At 39.6% G+C, this 17704-nt stretch overlaps 1 protein-coding gene across 3 annotated transcripts in view; it reads left to right on the top strand.

The window, feature by feature from the left end:
- Positions 1–17704, top strand: part of LOC118670889 (cytochrome P450 7B1) — a 153391-nt gene that overhangs the window by 98432 nt on the left and 37255 nt on the right. Inside the window, exon 1 of one of the 3 annotated variants that reach the window (XM_036338378.1) lies at positions 7874–7911. The exons of the other annotated variants lie outside the window; for them this stretch is intronic. Within the exon in view, the coding sequence (XP_036194271.1) occupies positions 7886–7911 (26 nt within the window). The 5' untranslated portion in view covers positions 7874–7885. Of the gene's footprint in view, positions 1–7873; positions 7912–17704 lie in introns of those variants that run through there. 3 annotated transcript variants of the gene reach the window in all.

Raw genomic sequence — 17704 nt, 5'->3', positions numbered from 1 at the left:
GGTCTTAAACTCGGCTTGTTTCCTAGTTGCCTAAAATTAGAATGGTCAATCTTATATAAAACCATGCTACTAATCTGCTCATTATTTATTCAAAATAATTGAGTGCATACTATGTAAATCACTTTAAACAGGCTCTATGGAATAAACACAAAAGTAATGAGACTATCACTCCTGTTTCATCTTAAATGCCACGACTTCAGAGAAGCCTTCCCAGATCACCCAGCCTAAATGTAGCTCTCCAACTACTTGCAATCATATTTGTCTTGCTTTTTCTACATAGCCTGTCATTCACTATATTTCTTTTGATTAGTGATTAGTTTTCCCTAGAAGAATTTAAGTTCCATAACAGCAGAACCTTGAATCTTGTTCAGTGCTTGTATTAACCCAGGTTCTCTAAAGAAACAGAACACATATATAAGATATTTATATATGATATGTTTATGATATGTGATTATATGTGAAATATATATTATATGTATGTATATGACTTTTTAAATTGGCTTACAGGATTGTAGGAGCTATCAAGTCTACTAGTAAAATCCATAGGGCAGGATGTCAGGCTGGTGACTTTTAGACAGGAATTGATACTATAATCTTGAGGCAGAATTTCTACTTTCCTCAAGGAAAACTCAGTTTCGCTTTCAAGGCCTTCAACTGATTAGACAAGGCCAACCTTATTATTGATGGTAATTTCTTTTACTTAAAGTCAATTGTTTATAGATGTTCACCTCATTCACAAAATACCTTCACAGCAACACCTAGATTATTTGGTACTATGCCCTAGTCAAGTTGACACACCTCTGTATCTCTACCCGTTAGAACAGTGCTTGGCACATGGTGGGTAGTCAGTATCTATGTCAATATCTATTGGCTACCTACTAATTAATTCATTGTATAGGTCTAACAGATATCCTTTAAGATACAACCTTACCTTCCTATGCTTATGATCTGGATGGAAAGATGTATCTCACACAAGTTAATAATTAAGCCACAGCACTGAGCAATGTATAATTCAAAGCTAAAATAAGTGATACTAACATAATTTAAAAAACAACAGACGAGGAATTCTGAGAAGGAAAGATTGTTGTTAGTGGGAGTCTGGTTGTCTATGTTAGGTTTCATTTTATTGCCATTCTTTTTTTGACTTTTCAAATATGTTTTTATTTTACAAATGAAGAGTCACATTCTGCTTAAAAATCCAAGAGACATTTTTTCCAAGATGTAAACACAAGGAAGTAAAGAGACACAATGAAGGAAGATTGCCAGGAGGCTCAGAGATAACTTACAATTTCTTCTTAAAATACTATTTAAAATTATGGGCAATATGCTAGAATAATTGAAAGAGCATAATTCAGACAATTTCCTGATTGTTGGCTCAGAATTTCTCTTGTATCTTTAACTACCATATCTTTTTTAATTGAATTTATTGGGGTAACATTGGTTAATAAAAATTATATAGGTTTCAGGGTTACAGTTCTATAATGCATCACCTCCTATTGTATTGTGTGTTCACCACCCCAAGTCATGTCTCCTTCCATTAGCATTTATTCCCTTGTTACCCTCTTCTACCTCCTCCCATCCCCTTTTCCTCTGCTTCGTTGCCATTTTTCCGTTGTGTGACAATACCTCACAGCCCAGTGAGATGCTTTCCCTTTGCCCTCTGCAGTTTGGATCCTGCATAATGAGTGGCCCTCCTGCCCCCTTTGAGCTATCATCCTCTTGAATCCTGTGGGTCAGCTCTTAATTGGGTGGGGAGGTGACTCATTTAAGCTATTTTGTACTCAAAATAGCTTTAGTGACTTTAGTGTTATATATTCACTGACTCTGATAACTGTACTTTATTAATTAGGTTGGCAATCTTTTTATCTTGAGGAAAATAGTGGAAACTGACCTTTTTCTTATTTTGCATACTTATTCGGGTTATTTTCTACAAAAATTATCCTTCTTAAAGGAAGCCAGGAGACTGCAAGTGATTTCACCCGTACATAGTATTGAAGGATGAATATATAATGAAGTAGAAATGAATCGGAAACCTAGTGTAGACTGGGGTGTGCTCATCACTTTGCGTCTACTGCTGGCTACTTCTGATTTCCAAGGAAGGGGGCATGTGGCATGCGTATGAAGTGGGGCACCCCCAGGTTATGAAGAGGCCATGTGGTACAGGGCACCAGGGAGGGAGAGAGACCTACTGTTCTAGGCTCTGCCACTAGGGGTGTGTGTGGCCTTGGGCAAATCACCTTGTCATTGTGGGGACAAATTCAAAATGGAGGTGGAATAGCCCTGAAATATTTCTAAATCCTGAAACACTGCTCACATACAATCTTACATGTAATTCTAATTTGTGAAACAGAGAAAGGCCAAGCTGGAGACCAGAGATGGCAGGGTATGTCTGACTGTGTGTGTGTGACAATGTCTGAAGCCCACCAGCGGCAGTCTTCCTTCCTTCCCCCAAAGGGACTCTAGAAAGTTCTTAAGGCTTCAGAGTATAGTTTACAAACCCTAAGCTCAATGAAATGGAAGGATGTGTTTGCCTGCTCTGAAATTCTATGAACAATTGTGCACAAGGTAACTCACAAGTTTTTATGAAGCTGTGATTTCTTTAAAATAGCGACTACCTAAGAGATGTGAGGGCATATCTTGCTATAAAATATTTAACTGAAGTAGGAGTATCTAGAGTGAAAATGTGAAAAGCCCTTTCTCCTCACACCTTCTTTTCACTCCCCCAATCTCTGTTTCAAGTTTGGTAGGGAGTTTGGTTTGAAGCCTTCTAGATGTTTGTTTTTGCATTTATTTTATATATGCATGAGGGGAGGAAGCATTTACATAAATTGTAGCATGTGAAGTGTAGAATTATTTTTCTATAACTTACTTCTTTCACTCAACCACATGCCTTAGAAATCATTGGGTCAATAGGACATACTTAATTCTTTCTAAGACCTAATTGTGTATGAGAATTCCCATTTGCCCCATGCTATCAACAGCCCTGAAAATGATCAGTCTTTGAAATGTTTCATATCAAAGTGTTTCATATTTGAAGTCTTCCTGTATACTTTTTATTTATTTTCTCTGATTTGAGCACTAAAAATTGGCAAGGTAAATTTCCCATTATCTGTTATGCTGGATATTACCTAAGGTCTAAACAGTGGTGAACATTTTAACCATGGAATCTGCTTAACAGAACTATTGACTGTTACATCTTATGTCTCTGATGAGAAATTTAGGCCCTATAATCTGTAAAGCAGTTTGCTTCTGGGATTCAAACATGTTTTCATGCATTCATAGTCATTAGTGGCCTTGGAGAGAGAACATTTTATTAATTAGAGGAAACTTGTCATTCTCATAGAATTTTAATGAATAAATGCAATAATTATCATTTCCACCTTGATTTTAATTGCCAGGTCTAGCAATTATAAAGCCACAGTATTCTCTTTTTAGCTGGGTTTTTTTTTTTTTTTTTTTTTTTTTTGGTCAATTTAGTAAAGACTTATTTTTCCTTTAAAAAGGAAGCAAAGCAAAACTGAGTATCAAGCTCTAACTTCCTATTTCATGTACTAGGATGTCAAGTAAGTTACCAAACCAATCCATCATAAGGAAGCACGGATCTCCTAAGCAAATGTCAGTAAAAAAGGGATAGATTTAGTAAGATTAATAATCACTTTAATTTATAGCACTCTTTCTCCCAAAGACGCTTGGGAAGCATTTGAATCAAAGTGCAGTTTAAGCCACTGAAAAACAGATATGTAAACTTGCTAAAAAAATAAAATATGAGCCTCATATAGTGGTCCTTCATATTCAGAGATGACACATTCATATTATATAGATATCAGTTCAACAAGTTTTTACTGCATTTTATTTGTTCTCCCCAAAGCCTTATTTTTGATAGATGATGCCTAAGATATACAGGGAGCGTCCTTTCAATAACGTGTGAGTGATGAAAGGCAAAACAAAACAATTTATCAAATCACACCGCATGCATCCCTATAAATTTGGAGAGTGATGAATCTGTAGACCCATAGAACTTGGCATGTCATGTAGTCATCAAAGGTAAAGCCCCAAACAGCTCAAACCCTGCTGGTGACAAGAAGGCTGATCTTACTTGGGGAAAAAAGTAATTACCCTCTGAAACTATTCCTATACTATAAGAATCCTTGGGAAATTGAACAGTTTTCTGTCGAGTTTGAGTTCAGAGTTATATGGAGAATTTTTTTTTAAATATATTTTATTGATTTTTTACAGAGAGGAAGGGAGAGAGATAGAGAGTTAGAAACATTGATGAGAGAGAATCATCGATCAGCTGCCTCCTGCACATCTCCTACTGGGAATATGCCCGCAACCCAGGTACATGCCCTTGACCGGAATCGAACCTGGGACCTCTCAGTCCGCAGGCCGACGCTCTATCCACTGAGCCAAACCGGTTTCGGCTGTATGGGGAATTTGATATGAATATTTCAATAGAGGATGACGTCATTATAATCTTTTCTTATTTAGCACAGTTAAGTGCCTTTACAAAAAGAGTAAAAAATGCCTACTATGTGATGCTATGTCTAGTATTTATAGCTGCTAATGAAGATCCTAATAAACCACTTTTTTAGAATGTAAAAAAATAAAAGGTCTAGATATACATTTCCCCCCATCCTATTTCAAGGGACAAAAAGAGAGTTATTTCTTCCATCGCAGGTATTTTGTAAGTATAGATAAGAAACACAATGACCTAATATCAGTCCTTAATGGCAAGGCACCCACATGATACCCAATTAGCAGTGAGTCTCATCCCTAGTAATTGGGTGAGTAGACAAATGAGTCATTATGGTGTGCTTAATACAAAAAGATCAGAAGAGAATTGTCTTTCTTGTCTTCTTTGAGAACTCAAGATTTTTATTTTTTAAATATATTTTTATTGATTTCAGAGAGAAGAAGGGACAGATAGAAACATTAATAATGAGAGAAAACCATTGGCCGGCTGCCTCCTGCACGCCCCCTACTGGGGATCAAGCTGGAAACTCCGGCATATGCCCTGACTGGGAATTGAACCGTGACCTCTTGGTTCATAGATCGATGCTCAACAACTGAGCCACACCAGCTGAGCAAGAACTCAGGATATTTTAAAGGCCACTATTGTCACCAAGTCCTAAAATATTTAAGTTGTTTCCTGGGAACGTTAGGAGAATGGTTTAGGGCAGGGGTGGGCAAACTTTTTGACTCGAGGGCCACAATGGGTTCTTAAACTGGACCGGAGGGCCGGAACAAAAGCATGGATGGAGTGTTTCTGTGAACTAATATAAATTTAAAGTAAACATCATTACATAAAAGGGTACGGTCTTTTTTTTTTTTTTTTTTTTTAGTTTTATTCATTTCAAACGGGCCAGATCCGGCCCGCGGGCCATAGTTTGCCCACGGCTGGTTTAGGGTCTTCTGTGCTTGTGTTCAAAATAGGAGAGAATTAGGCTTCAACCAGCTCCTGGCCTAGTTCTCCTGGGTCAACATGCTCGGAGGAAACACACCCCTTTTTACTGCTAGGAAGTTAATATGGTGGCCCCTATGGGATGTGTAATTCGGCCCAATTTCAAATTACTTAGTTATTAGGAAACCCTCACTTCAAAAGCCTTTTTAGTTTGTTTCTTTCAAGTCTGTAATTCTATTAGCATAATTTATCCCATAGTAATAGGGTTTGGGTTTTTCCCCCTTCTGTTTTCCCCGGTCATTCAAAGGGCTTTTTCCCTTTGAGGAAAAAAAAATAGCTATATTTTTAATTAAGAAAAATATTTTGAAACTCAACCAGAAACTTTACTTTGGTGGGTAGGCCCTGCTCACATGAGAACCCTGGTTTCTTTCTGTAATATCTGATAACTGACGTTGTTTGAGTGAGAGACTGGATGGTCATAAAGGAATCAGAGTGGAAGCACCCACCGGTAGGGTTAGAAAGGACATTAGAAGTAGAACAAACTGACTTTCTGGGGTAGATACCTTTTCACCTGAATTTTACAGGTTAAATAGTAATACCGCCTTAACACAACTTTTATTTTTTAATATATTTTTATTGATTTCAGAGAGGAAGGGAGGGGGAGAGAGAGCTAGATAATCAGTGATGAGAGAGAATCATTGATCAACTGCCTCCTGCACGCCCCACACTGGGGATCGAGCCCACAGCCCAGGCATGTGCCCTGACTAGGAATCGAACCGTGACCTCCTGGTTCATAGGTCAGTGCTCGATGACTGAGCAACGCCAGGCATTCAACATGACTTTTATTTTAAATAGCCAACCGTGTTTGCTATTTGACAGTGTGCGTAGTTTTTTAAGGCCGATAATGGCTAAAGCAAAGCAACTCATCGTGATGGTAAATAACAGTCATCAGCAAAACTGTTGAAGGGGGGAGATCCCAACAAATAATTGGCTCCTAGTCTATTTTTCGCTTTAATTCAGTGTTCTGATTAGTTCTACTCATTCTCCTTCTATTGTCAGGTATGAGTTAGCATCATCATCAAAACCATCCTCAAAATGCAAACACACTCTCCTAGGAGGTCATTTCAGAGTTCCCTCCTTCCATTGGCATTTCCTCTGGAAGACAAACCTTTTGGGTTAGATCCTTTCTAAAATGCATTTGTGGTTAACATGAGAAAATAGGTTTTCCCGACAGTATAAAAAATATTTGTTTAGCCTGAGCCCAGTTAAATTTAATGACGCAAACCTAAAACAATCTTTTAAAAGAGAAAATTGGTATGTGTGTGCATGTGTGTGTGAATGGATGTATGATTATGTTTATACAAGCTTATTTCTTTTTAATCAAAAAACGATGCCCTAAAATCAGACCCTTTAATTATGTATCTCTCTTAGTTATATAATGAATCATTTTGCTTTTAACCTGATATGTGTTACTTTTGGTTTCATATCTAAAAGGAAGAAATGGAAAGGATTTTTCATAACCAAGATGTTGCTTGGTAATAATCATAATTTATTTTTAAATTGTTTACTATATTCTAGGCACTGTTCTTCAAATACATTATCTCTTTTAATCCTAACACCTACTAAAGCAGTGGTTCTCAACCTTCTGGCCCTTTAAATACAGTTCCTCATATTGTGACCCAACCATAAAATTATTTTCGTTGCTACTTCATAACTGGAATGCTGCTACTGTTATGAATCGTAATGTAAATATCTGATATGCAGGATGTTCTTAGGCGACCCCTGTGAAAGGGTCGTTCGACCGCCAAAGGGGTCGCGACCCACAGGTTGAGAACCGCTGCACTAGAGGTTAGTTCCATTTTAGTTTCTTTCTGTAATATCTGATAACTGAAGTTGACTAAAGTGGGTTTTAGGGAGGCTGGGTTGGAGCGTCTCCTAGGGGAACCCGAGATTTATGCCAGGTCTGGCTGACTCCAGCATCTGAGTTCTTTGCCCCCCGTCTTTTGTTGCCTTGAGTTCCTTTAGTTCTACCTACAACACTACTTATTCTTGAGAACAGAGCTACAGTTGCTGGCAGAAAAGAGCCTGCAAGTTCCCATGAGACTTGGACCCTCTGCTTCTCTCCAAGTTCCTCTCATACAGTCCATCTTCCCCCTCAGAGTGCTTTGCCTGCCACTCCTCCCATCTGTTTCCTACCCCGTGCTCCTAGCACCCTGGTTCACCTCACCTGGACACTCCTCTCCAGCCTGACCCTACTCACCCTGTAGATCCGGCCCCAAATGTCCCTTGCTCTGAGCCTTTCTCCATAACCCCTCCCTGACACCCATTTAATTGTGTCTGTTCCCAATACCCCCTTTCACGGGACCCTGCTCCTTTCTTTCCCCTCAAGTCATAATTATATATTTCTAATTTATCTGAGCCATTTAATTTCTTTTCCCTCTGTAGGCTGCAAACTCTGTAAGGGGACTTGCCTCATCTCTATCCATGATGACAAGGACACTGCCTGGCATGTGAGTGGGACTCACATGTTTATAAAATTCGTGAACTGAGTTCACTTCTGTGTGTCAGTGAAAGCCAATATTTTAGGACTAGGAAGTCATTTAAAATTTTTAAAGAGATTGTATTAACTTTGTAAGCTGATCTAAAAGTGAAGCAGTTTCTCTAAGTTAATACAATATGCCCAAACTCAGTTTGCCTACTCTAGTTGGTATAGCTTGTTAAATATTGACATTCTCTTTTTTCAGCCTGCCTTCCCCCAGCCTTTCTGCCTTTTGATGTAAAATGTCTCCTCCTCCTTGAAGCCTTCCCAGATCACCTCCTAAGAACATGACCCTAATCTCCAAAGCTCAAAAGTACTCACTACTCCAATAACCTAATCTCTAGCTCCCTTAACCACCTGATTTTATGGGCCCTCTTCTTGGTAATGAACTCTGAGGGGAGAGCAAAAATCATACCTTTTCATCTAAATATTGTACATAGAGCCTGACCCCATACCTATAATACAGTAGTCTTTCAGTTAATCTTATATAAATTGCCAGGGTCCAATTCACTGGCCAGCCGTGGTCTGGGTTCATTTTTATAATGATGCCAGTGTGATTGGCAGGGACACATTTTAAGTCCATGCATAATCAAGCCAAATTGCTCTTGGCTGGGGTTCCTTTGGACAAACTAATTAGGCCATTGTTCTGTCAGTATTTCCACTCTATATTCTGTCTCTATGTTTCTCATGCTTCAGTGCTTTCAGGACAGACAGATAAAGGACAGATGCAACAGAGGGGACTCCCTCATGACGATTATGGCTCAGCTCCCCGCCTTGTCTTCATCGCAGGTCTCTCAAACGTTTGCACATGCACCCCTTAGGTCTGTGCACATCAAGTGAAAGTCAGTGAAACGTGGGTGTAAGGGCACCGGCTTAAGGGAGTGACAGTTGTGGGCGTGGCTTTTGTGTAGCCTCCAGCCTGCAACCAGAGCCCAGCTTCTCACTCAAGAGTGGGGAGGCCCAGCCCCACTCAGACCCAGCTTCCCTGCTGTGCAGTGGAAGGCACACTTCTTACCTCTCCCAAGTCTTGGTTTCTCTCTGTATGAAAGAGGGTCATGATAACATCTGCTTCAGAAGGTGATTGTAAAGATTAAAGGAGACAGTCCATTCAAAGCATTTAGCACAGTGTCTAACATAAATGGATTCCATAAATAATAGATATTATTATTATTATTATTGAGCCAGAAGCAATAATAGTGTGTGTGTGTGTGTGTGTGTGTGTGTGTGTGTGTAAATATATATGGTATGACCTGAAAAATAGTGAATCTTGTTGGCTGATTGTTCAGATTTCAAATAGGTCAGATCTCAAATACTGCCTCAGAACCACCCAACACCACACACATGCACACTCACACCCCACAGCTGACCTCAGTCATGGACAGTGTGTGTGAGCCGAGACATGGCCACAAGAAACAGTACAAGTAATCTCTCCCTTCCCTGGCCTGCGAGAATCCTGACACTTCCCAGTGGCAATCTGTATTTCCACTCTGTGAGGGCAGAGTGGGTCTGACCAGGAAGAGCAGTGACAGGGACAGTATTGCTGAGAGCCAAGGAATATTGGGCAGCTGAGGGGAAAAGGGTGGGTGTCAGGAGACAAGCAAGAGAGAAGCATGGCCCTGTCAGATTAGAATGGACAGAAATGATATTCTTAGTCCTCAGGATCTAGGGGTGAAGCTGAACGCAACCTCATGTCTTTATGGTGATGTAGTCACTGAAACTTAGCAGAGAAATGATGGCAAGAGCAGCCATCCCAGTCCCTTCCCAGGTCCAGTCTACTAGACATGCCTGCATGCTGTAGTTTACATACTGGTTGATACTTTAAATACAGGGTAGGCGAGAGGAGAGCCGAGGACTTGAAGGGGCACTGTTGGAACTACCGAGCGAAGTTGCCTTTGCCTTTGCAACTTTCAGGAGTTAGAAAAGTTCCTTGACTGTTTAATGCAGCGGTTCTCAACCTGTGGGTCGCGACCCCTTTGGCGGTCGAACGACCCTTTCACAGGGGTCGCCTAAGACCATCCTGCATATCAGATATTTACATTACGATTCATAACAGTAGCAGCATTCCAGTTATGAAGTAGCAACGAAAATAATTTTATGGTTGGGTCACAACATGAGGAACTGTATTTAAAGGGTCAGAAGGCTGAGAACCACTGGTTTAATGCATCTTTTAAAATAGTTTAAAGCAAGGAGGTCCTGTCCATGAAAGGAGAAGGCAAGTGGAATCATGGGAAGCCGTACTTCAGGAGCTTTATAATCTGAACCAGAAATGACTGCTATTGATTCAGCTCCTGCACGTTCCTCTGTGAAGCCTCCATTTACTTAGCCATTCATTTATACAGCCATTTTTTAGAAATATTTACATGTCAAGCACTGTGCTAAGAGCTGGGAAAACAGAGATAAATATAAGACACATCAGTAGGCATTCAGGAATAATTAGTTGACCAAAATGAATCAATATATGATTGCTCATCACTGTCTATTATAAATAAACATTTGTAATAAAATAAGGCAGCAGCCTCCTCACAATCATTTACAAAGTGTCGTTGAAAATAAAATAGATATCATCTTTTAATGGTGAGAGATTGGAGGGAGGAAGATAAAAAAAAAGGTTCATGAGAAGAGGATTGATTAAGCTGAGTCTTAAATGTATCTAGAAGCTTTCCAGGTGAATAAGGACAGAAAATATCTGGGTTATGGGGAGAGTATATTTCAGAATTACTTGAGTGTAGGAGTGGATGAAGGGGAGGAAAAGGAGAAGAGGAAGTCTTAGAGGTTGGTAGAGACTAGGAGATGAGAAAGGCAGAGTGTGAGGGGAGAGTCCAGGATTGGGGTCAAACAGACCTGGTTTTAACCCCATTGCCCTCAACTAACAATAGCAGTGTAACCCTGGCAATTCCCTTCCAGATTTCATTTCTTCATCCACCACAAAGAAAAGCACACTTATCTCGTAGGGTTGGGGTAAGGGTTTGTAACCATGTGGGTCAAATTCTGGACACCTAGAAAATACTTAGTATTTGACTGTGATCATATTATTTAAATGCCATGCAGAGGAATTTGTGCTTCACTTTGATTGTTCCAAGGAGCCAGTCAGGATTTAATCAGTCAAGTGAGATGATTGGCATTCACATTCTGGTTGGATGGGAAGAACAGAATTGATTTAATTTGGGCAAGTTTGCTAAATCTTCGTTTACTCATCTGTAAAATGGAGATGGTAATAGAATTTACCTCCTCACTTTATTATGAAGATTAAATGAGATTATACCAGCATTTGGCACTGTGCCTATGCCAAGAGTAACCTATCAATATATGTTAGGTATTTTTATTCTCTTTATAGGAGTGAGATTGACAGTGAAGAGACAAGCCAGCTGGGAGGCCTTCATTAGGATCTGATTGGGATAGGCTGGAGCTATTTAAGAATGAAAATTGACAGGCCTGGGATTCTTGAATGTAGAAGATTCTCTTGCTGTTGACATTCTTTCCGTTATCACATGTTTTGTTCTCTACAGAATGAACACTGTGATGAAATGATTTTTGTAAAATATGCATTTTGCAATAAAGGCATACATTTCCAAAAGAGTCAGGCCCACATTCCCTGATTGTCCCTGTGAGCGAACCATCACAATGGAGTGTCACAGCTTAAAGGAAGAGGTTACTTGGAATTCGTCAAAATTGGAACAAGTACTGGAGACCACAGCTGGATTTAACAAATCCACAGAAGTCCAGCAGGAGCTGTGACTTCCAGTCTGCACTAGATCTTCCCCCCTTTAGCCTGCACACAAATTTAAATATATTAAAGGGATTACTAACATCATTAAACGGTTTAACAGACATTAGCCGAGGCAATGCGAACCATCTGGATAGAGCGAGGATCAACGGCTCCGGCTCCACTCTCATAGAAACACAGTGGAAATCATCTCTGGTTCTCCAAAAGAAAAGGACACAGAACTAAAGCTGGCTCCCTCGCAAACAAATGGCAATAACTTGTATCGGAGTTCTTTTGCTGGCGGAAACTAACTTTCAGGAACACTTAAAGTGGCCTGACACGGAAGATTTGGCTTCCTTCATCTAAATGTTCACAGAATCCAGGAAAAACCTTTCACAACCCTCATGTTCAGGAAACCCCCCACCCCGTTCACAATTGTAAGAATGTGTGCAATTTTCGGTGGCCTCCTATTCTTGTACTTAACAGCAATTCCCACCAGGGCTTTACCCTTTATGCTTATGTGAAATCCTACATGTGCCATTTAAGGCCGCTGTATTTTACTCTCATTTACATGGAAGAGCTACAAGTCATCATACATCATCTTTCATTATTTGCAGGTCTCTGTTGAGTTTCTTCTCAATTTTCTGAAAATTTCAGTGTGTTTTTCCAACCTCACAATTATTAGTTTTCTGAGTTTCTCATTACATTTTTCAGGTTAAACTCTCTCCTCATAGCAGAACAAAGAACTAAAACGATAAGCCTAGATAATAGAGTATTGCTCAGTAATGTGTAAGAACCAACCCCTTGGTTCCTGAGACCTAGGAGTTAGCCTGATCTGATATGTGAGGAGTGGTGAGATAGGCACCCTCTACCCTGCACCTCTAAGGTGATCCTTGACTCCTTATAGTTATACCCTTGTATGTTTCCTTCTGCTTAAATGTGGACTGGACTTAGTGATTTGCTTCTAACAAATAGAATAAGCAGAAATAATGGGATGTCACTTTCAAGATTCAGTTATGAAAAGACTATGGCTTTCATCTTGAATCACTCATTCGGATGAAGCCAGCTCCTGTGACCTGAGGCTGCCCTGTTGAGAGGCCCATGTGGCCTGCGACTGAGGCCTGCGAAGCCCTGCCCCACTGAACCTTCAAATGAGACCATGCCCTAGCCAATACTTGAGTCAGAGGCACCCTGACCCTTGCCCGGCTTCTTGACACACATATATTATGAAATAACCAATGTTTATTATTTTAAGCCTCTCAGTTTGGGGGTAATTTATTACATAACAATGATAATGAACACAAAAGGCTAAGATCCTAGAAACAATGTTATGTGTGGAAATCCTGCCTGCACCATGTTTTAATTTAGTAATGGCCACAGGCTAGATAATTAACTTTTGTAAGCTTCAACTTTCTAATCTACAAAAAGGCAATAATAATAATAATAATAATAATAATAACACTTTCCTTAGAAAGATGGTTATTTGAGCATCAATAGAGATATAAAGTGCTTGACAGTCTATCTGGCTCATAGTAAGGGCTCAGTGAAGTTTTTATTGTTACTGTTACCTTCAATGCTTATCATTTTTAAATATTGAGTTTTGACTTGGGTTCTGTCCTTTAGTGTCTTCCCTTTGGCTCTCCCTGGTAGATCTCACACCCCAGGGCTTTACTTCCCACCTATGTATGCATGTACTTTCCACCAAACATCTACATCTCTTACAAACTCAAGGTGAATATTTATTGTTACCTGTCTTATAACTCCACCAGGCTGTCCCACCCACAAGTATTTCAACTCAGAAATTCAGAGTTCCATCTTCCACCTTCCCTCTCCACCACAGACCAGCTGTTGTCTCCGTATTCTCTTGGCAAGAATCATGATCTAAGAACCTTGTATGAATAGTTGTGTATGAATAGCTGAGACTGTGCTAAACTTCTAAAACAACCATTTCATGCATACAGTGATCCATGTACCAAAATATTCACCATAATGCTGTGCTAAATATTAGGAACTATCTAAGCTCTCTTCAGGAGGAAATCAACTACATTGTGCTCACAAATAATAATAGCTCATATTTATTTAATCCTTGCTATGTGGTAGACTCAGTTCTAAAAGCAATACAGGGGTGGAAAAAAGTAGGTTACAGTTGTGAGTACTGTAAACCTACTTTTGCCCACCCCTGTATAGAGATTATGTCACTTGAATCAGTACAGCCACCCTGTTTATATTCATTCAGTGGAATACATGCAGTGCATTTTAGAAGATGCTACAGGTATATATTTACTGGTATAGAAAGATACTCGTGAAATACTATACAATGAGAAAAGAAAATTATGAAAGAATTATAACATAATAGCACACTATTAAAACACATCTATGCATAGATGTGAATATATATATAATAAATAGTTTTTCATTTCAGGCACTTTGCATAGTTTCAACATGCACAAATGTTCAGTTCCCACAATTTAGTTAAATAACAGCAGTTCCCAAACAACACAGTTCAAATTTTAGTTGATACAGTATGTTACTGTGAAAAATAAAGTACAAGTTTCACTATTAGCTCTTCAATCCACAAACCACTATGCAAATAACAGATGCACATCGTGTTCACTGGCCAGCCATATTTCCTTCAAAGCGTGTCTATGATGGGTCACTACACATCTGTTACTCAGTGCATGCAAGTGTGTCATTGTATAGTATCCTTGTCTCCTAGTGATTAACCCATATGAAAAATTGGATACTTGAGAGAGGGAATTGACCGAGAAAGATCCACAAGGAAATAAAAAGTGATGAAGCTGGAAGTGAGATTTGGATCTAATACAAATAGTTATAGAAGGAATAGCTGACCCTGGGAAAGGTGAGCCGACCACCATGCTAGAGACTGGAGTTGAGTGAAGGGAACTGAACATAAATGAGGACAGTGGTTATGATGAAAAGGATGACCTCCCAGGAGATGTGACCATGCAAATAACTTACTTCACATGAAAGGAGTTCTCAGGTATTTCACAACATGGAAAGCACAAAGGATAAAATGTTGGAAGCTGATCTAATCTTAAAAAATGAATGTGACAGTTCATCAAGGCATAGGAAAGATGTTCACTCATGTAGTAAGTTACATGACAGAAAGAAGGCAACCCCTGTTCAAACTATTCTTGATAAGTTTTTATATTTTAAAAATGTTATTCTCAGTGTTGCTAATGTTTTAAATTAAAATATACTAAATAAATATCAGTTTATGTTCTTATCCCCCTATACATTTATGCAACATTAAGAAAGATTTTAATGTTTTGACCAAGACTTTTAAAGATTACAGAATCATCATATTTTTCCTTATTGATAAGCTCATTTTGCACAGTTTCATCTTGCACAGTTTTATGGTCCTACACCATTGTGTGGAACAAGGACTGCTTGTATATATTAGTAAAAACAAAAACAAAACAAACGAAAAACAGTCCTTAATACTTACATTATGTTAATAATATTACTTTGGGGTGGTTGAATTATAGGTGACTTTTTTATTACATCCATTTTACAATGTCTCTACAATGAATATAGATTTTAAAAACCTAATCTAGCTAGGTAAGTATCTCTTTGGTTAATAAACATTTTTGAGCCCTACTAATGAAAGGAATTTAGTAAATACTGGACATTTAAGGAAGAAAAAGATATGGTCATTTCCAACAAGACAGTCATGGAGTAGTGCAAACATTTTCCACATTGCACAGATTTTTACACTGCATGTCAGGTTTAATAGAGATATGAACAAAAGGCAGTAGAACACCCAAGAGAAAGGCCGTCTCCTCCTAGAGAACAGGGAGAGAGCCTCGGGCTTTATACACTCCAGTGTTTAAGCTTTCCCTCAACCCCCCCCTCCCCCCCCCCACACACACAAGGAAAAATGGATACTAGTTGGCCACACCAGTTTATACTGGAAATTGCTGAAACCTGTAGCCCTCTTTCTAGAGAACCAATTTTAGTTCTAGGCCTCACACACGAAAAAGGCAAAGCTAATAAGGTGATGGGAAAATACCCTGACTGTTTTGCCTGAAATTGTTCAGATACTTGCTTTATCTGCTTCCTTCTGTTACTGAAGCTTGATCAAAGGGCTGTCACCTGGATTGGTCTTTGTCTTTGTTCCTCACACTGCTTTTTATAAAATGCCAAACCCGTGTAATCAAAATCAGCAGCAGCAAGGGGCACCGAGGCAGGAAGCCCTGCTCTGGGCCCAGGGCTGTGACTGACGCAGACAACTCCTGTGCCACTGGTCTGCGTTGTTGCTGTCTGTGCTTTGCCTTCAGTTTTGAGAGTTTTAAAATTAAAGTTTAATGAGTGGATGGTGGCTTAAAATTTAATTACTTCCCCAACCACAGTGCAGTTGTGAGATCCCCTTATTATAAAGCTGACAACGCCGAGCAGGAACACTTCCTAACATAAATAAAGACATTTCAGGGGGGGGAAAAAATTCTGAATACTATATGAAAGGCTTGTGCCCTTGGGCTTCCCCATGACGCCCTAGTGTCTTCAATTAATTCTTGTTTGTTAAAATGGTTTGATCTTTGATCTTGTGACCTCATCTAGAACACGCCTTCCTACCTAGTGCATTGAGATCTGGTGGTGAGTGAGAAACTTCACTGGTGTCTTGGCCAGCCCGGCCTTCCCTTCCCTCTGATTCTCTGACATTGGCTCCTCGGGGCCTTTCTTCCGAGGCAGCCCAGTGTACATAGACAGCTTCTCCCAAAGTGCCATGGTGAGCAGATGGGCTTTCCCTGGTCAGGAGGCCATTGTGAGTGCGGCATCAACATTGAATCATCTTGTGAGGAATTTAACCCTTTCCAGTTTGCTTTAAACCTTTTTAAGCCAAGGACTGTGTCTCCACTCCCTAATAATCTTCCATTTAAACCAAGAACAAGCTGTGGGCTAGGAGCTCTCAGCAGACTAGAATGTCTAGCTAGAATTTAATAACAATGTTTTGTGTTTTCTCTCTTTTTCTGAATTGTGGTGATTTATTTATCTAAAGTAAATGAGTCGATTTAAAGAAAGAAACTATGAAAATAGTGGGAGCAGTGTTTCATAGATAAGTCTAAAAAATGTGCCCATGTGCCAATCTGTCTTTGAAGAACTAAAGCTGAGAAATATCCGTAATTTGGGAAAATCTTGGCTAGGAGTCAAGAGGCCCAGATTTATATTTTGGGTCTTTGTCATTTTAGGATGCTTGCAAATCATTAGCACATCTCATCTATTAATTTTCAAGTTAGATTTTATGTGATGCACAATAACAGCTATCATTTAATATAGAGCCTTTCTTTTGAACTTGAATGTTCCTAAATATGTTATATACATCATTGGATCCTCACAACCATTCCCTGAGGTAGGAGGAATTACTAGGCAAACTTTTCAGAAAATGGAGCCAAGACACAGAGATCTAAGATGCCTGAAGAGAATACAGGGAGTAGGTAGAAACCAGGAGTCAAACCCAGATAGATTCCAGTTCCTGTGCTCTTAAACCACCAAGATTACCACCCTGGGTTCTCAGGAAGCACTGCAAAATTCCTTTTAAAGTCCAGAGTCTAAATATGTTCACCCACTTTCCCCAGATGACCTTCCAGCCATTTTATTCTGTGGCAATAGCTTAAATCTGGACCTTGTGGGTCAAGCAGTGCAGCCAAGTGGCCTGGGGGAAAATATCTCCATCTGCCGGCTGCAAGATGGAAAAATGAGCCGCAGCTTCATTAGTTTCCAGATCGACAGAGAATTTTCAATGTGGGAAGCTTTTTGATGTGTGGAAATAGGAAAAGAACAGTGGAGCCACGTGATGGCTCATAAAGCTTCTGCTAGGAAGTAGCATGTGCCACCGCTGCTCACGGTTCATTGGCTAAAGGAGGCCACATGCCTCAGCCTGGCCTCAGTCAGTGCCCATGAATAATGCTCCTACACTGGATTTTTAAAAAATATATTTGTATTGATTTCAGAGAGGAAGGGAGAGGGAGAGAGAGATAGAAACATCAATGATGAGAGAGAATCATTGATAGGCTGCCTACTGCACGCCCCCTACTGGGGA

This window comes from Myotis myotis, unplaced genomic scaffold, assembly GCF_014108235.1.
Source record: "Myotis myotis isolate mMyoMyo1 unplaced genomic scaffold, mMyoMyo1.p scaffold_m19_p_16, whole genome shotgun sequence".
NCBI lineage: Eukaryota > Metazoa > Chordata > Mammalia > Chiroptera > Vespertilionidae > Myotis > Myotis myotis.
The sequence above is the reverse complement of the archived record's forward strand: the minus strand, read 5'-3'. Positions and strand labels throughout refer to the sequence as shown.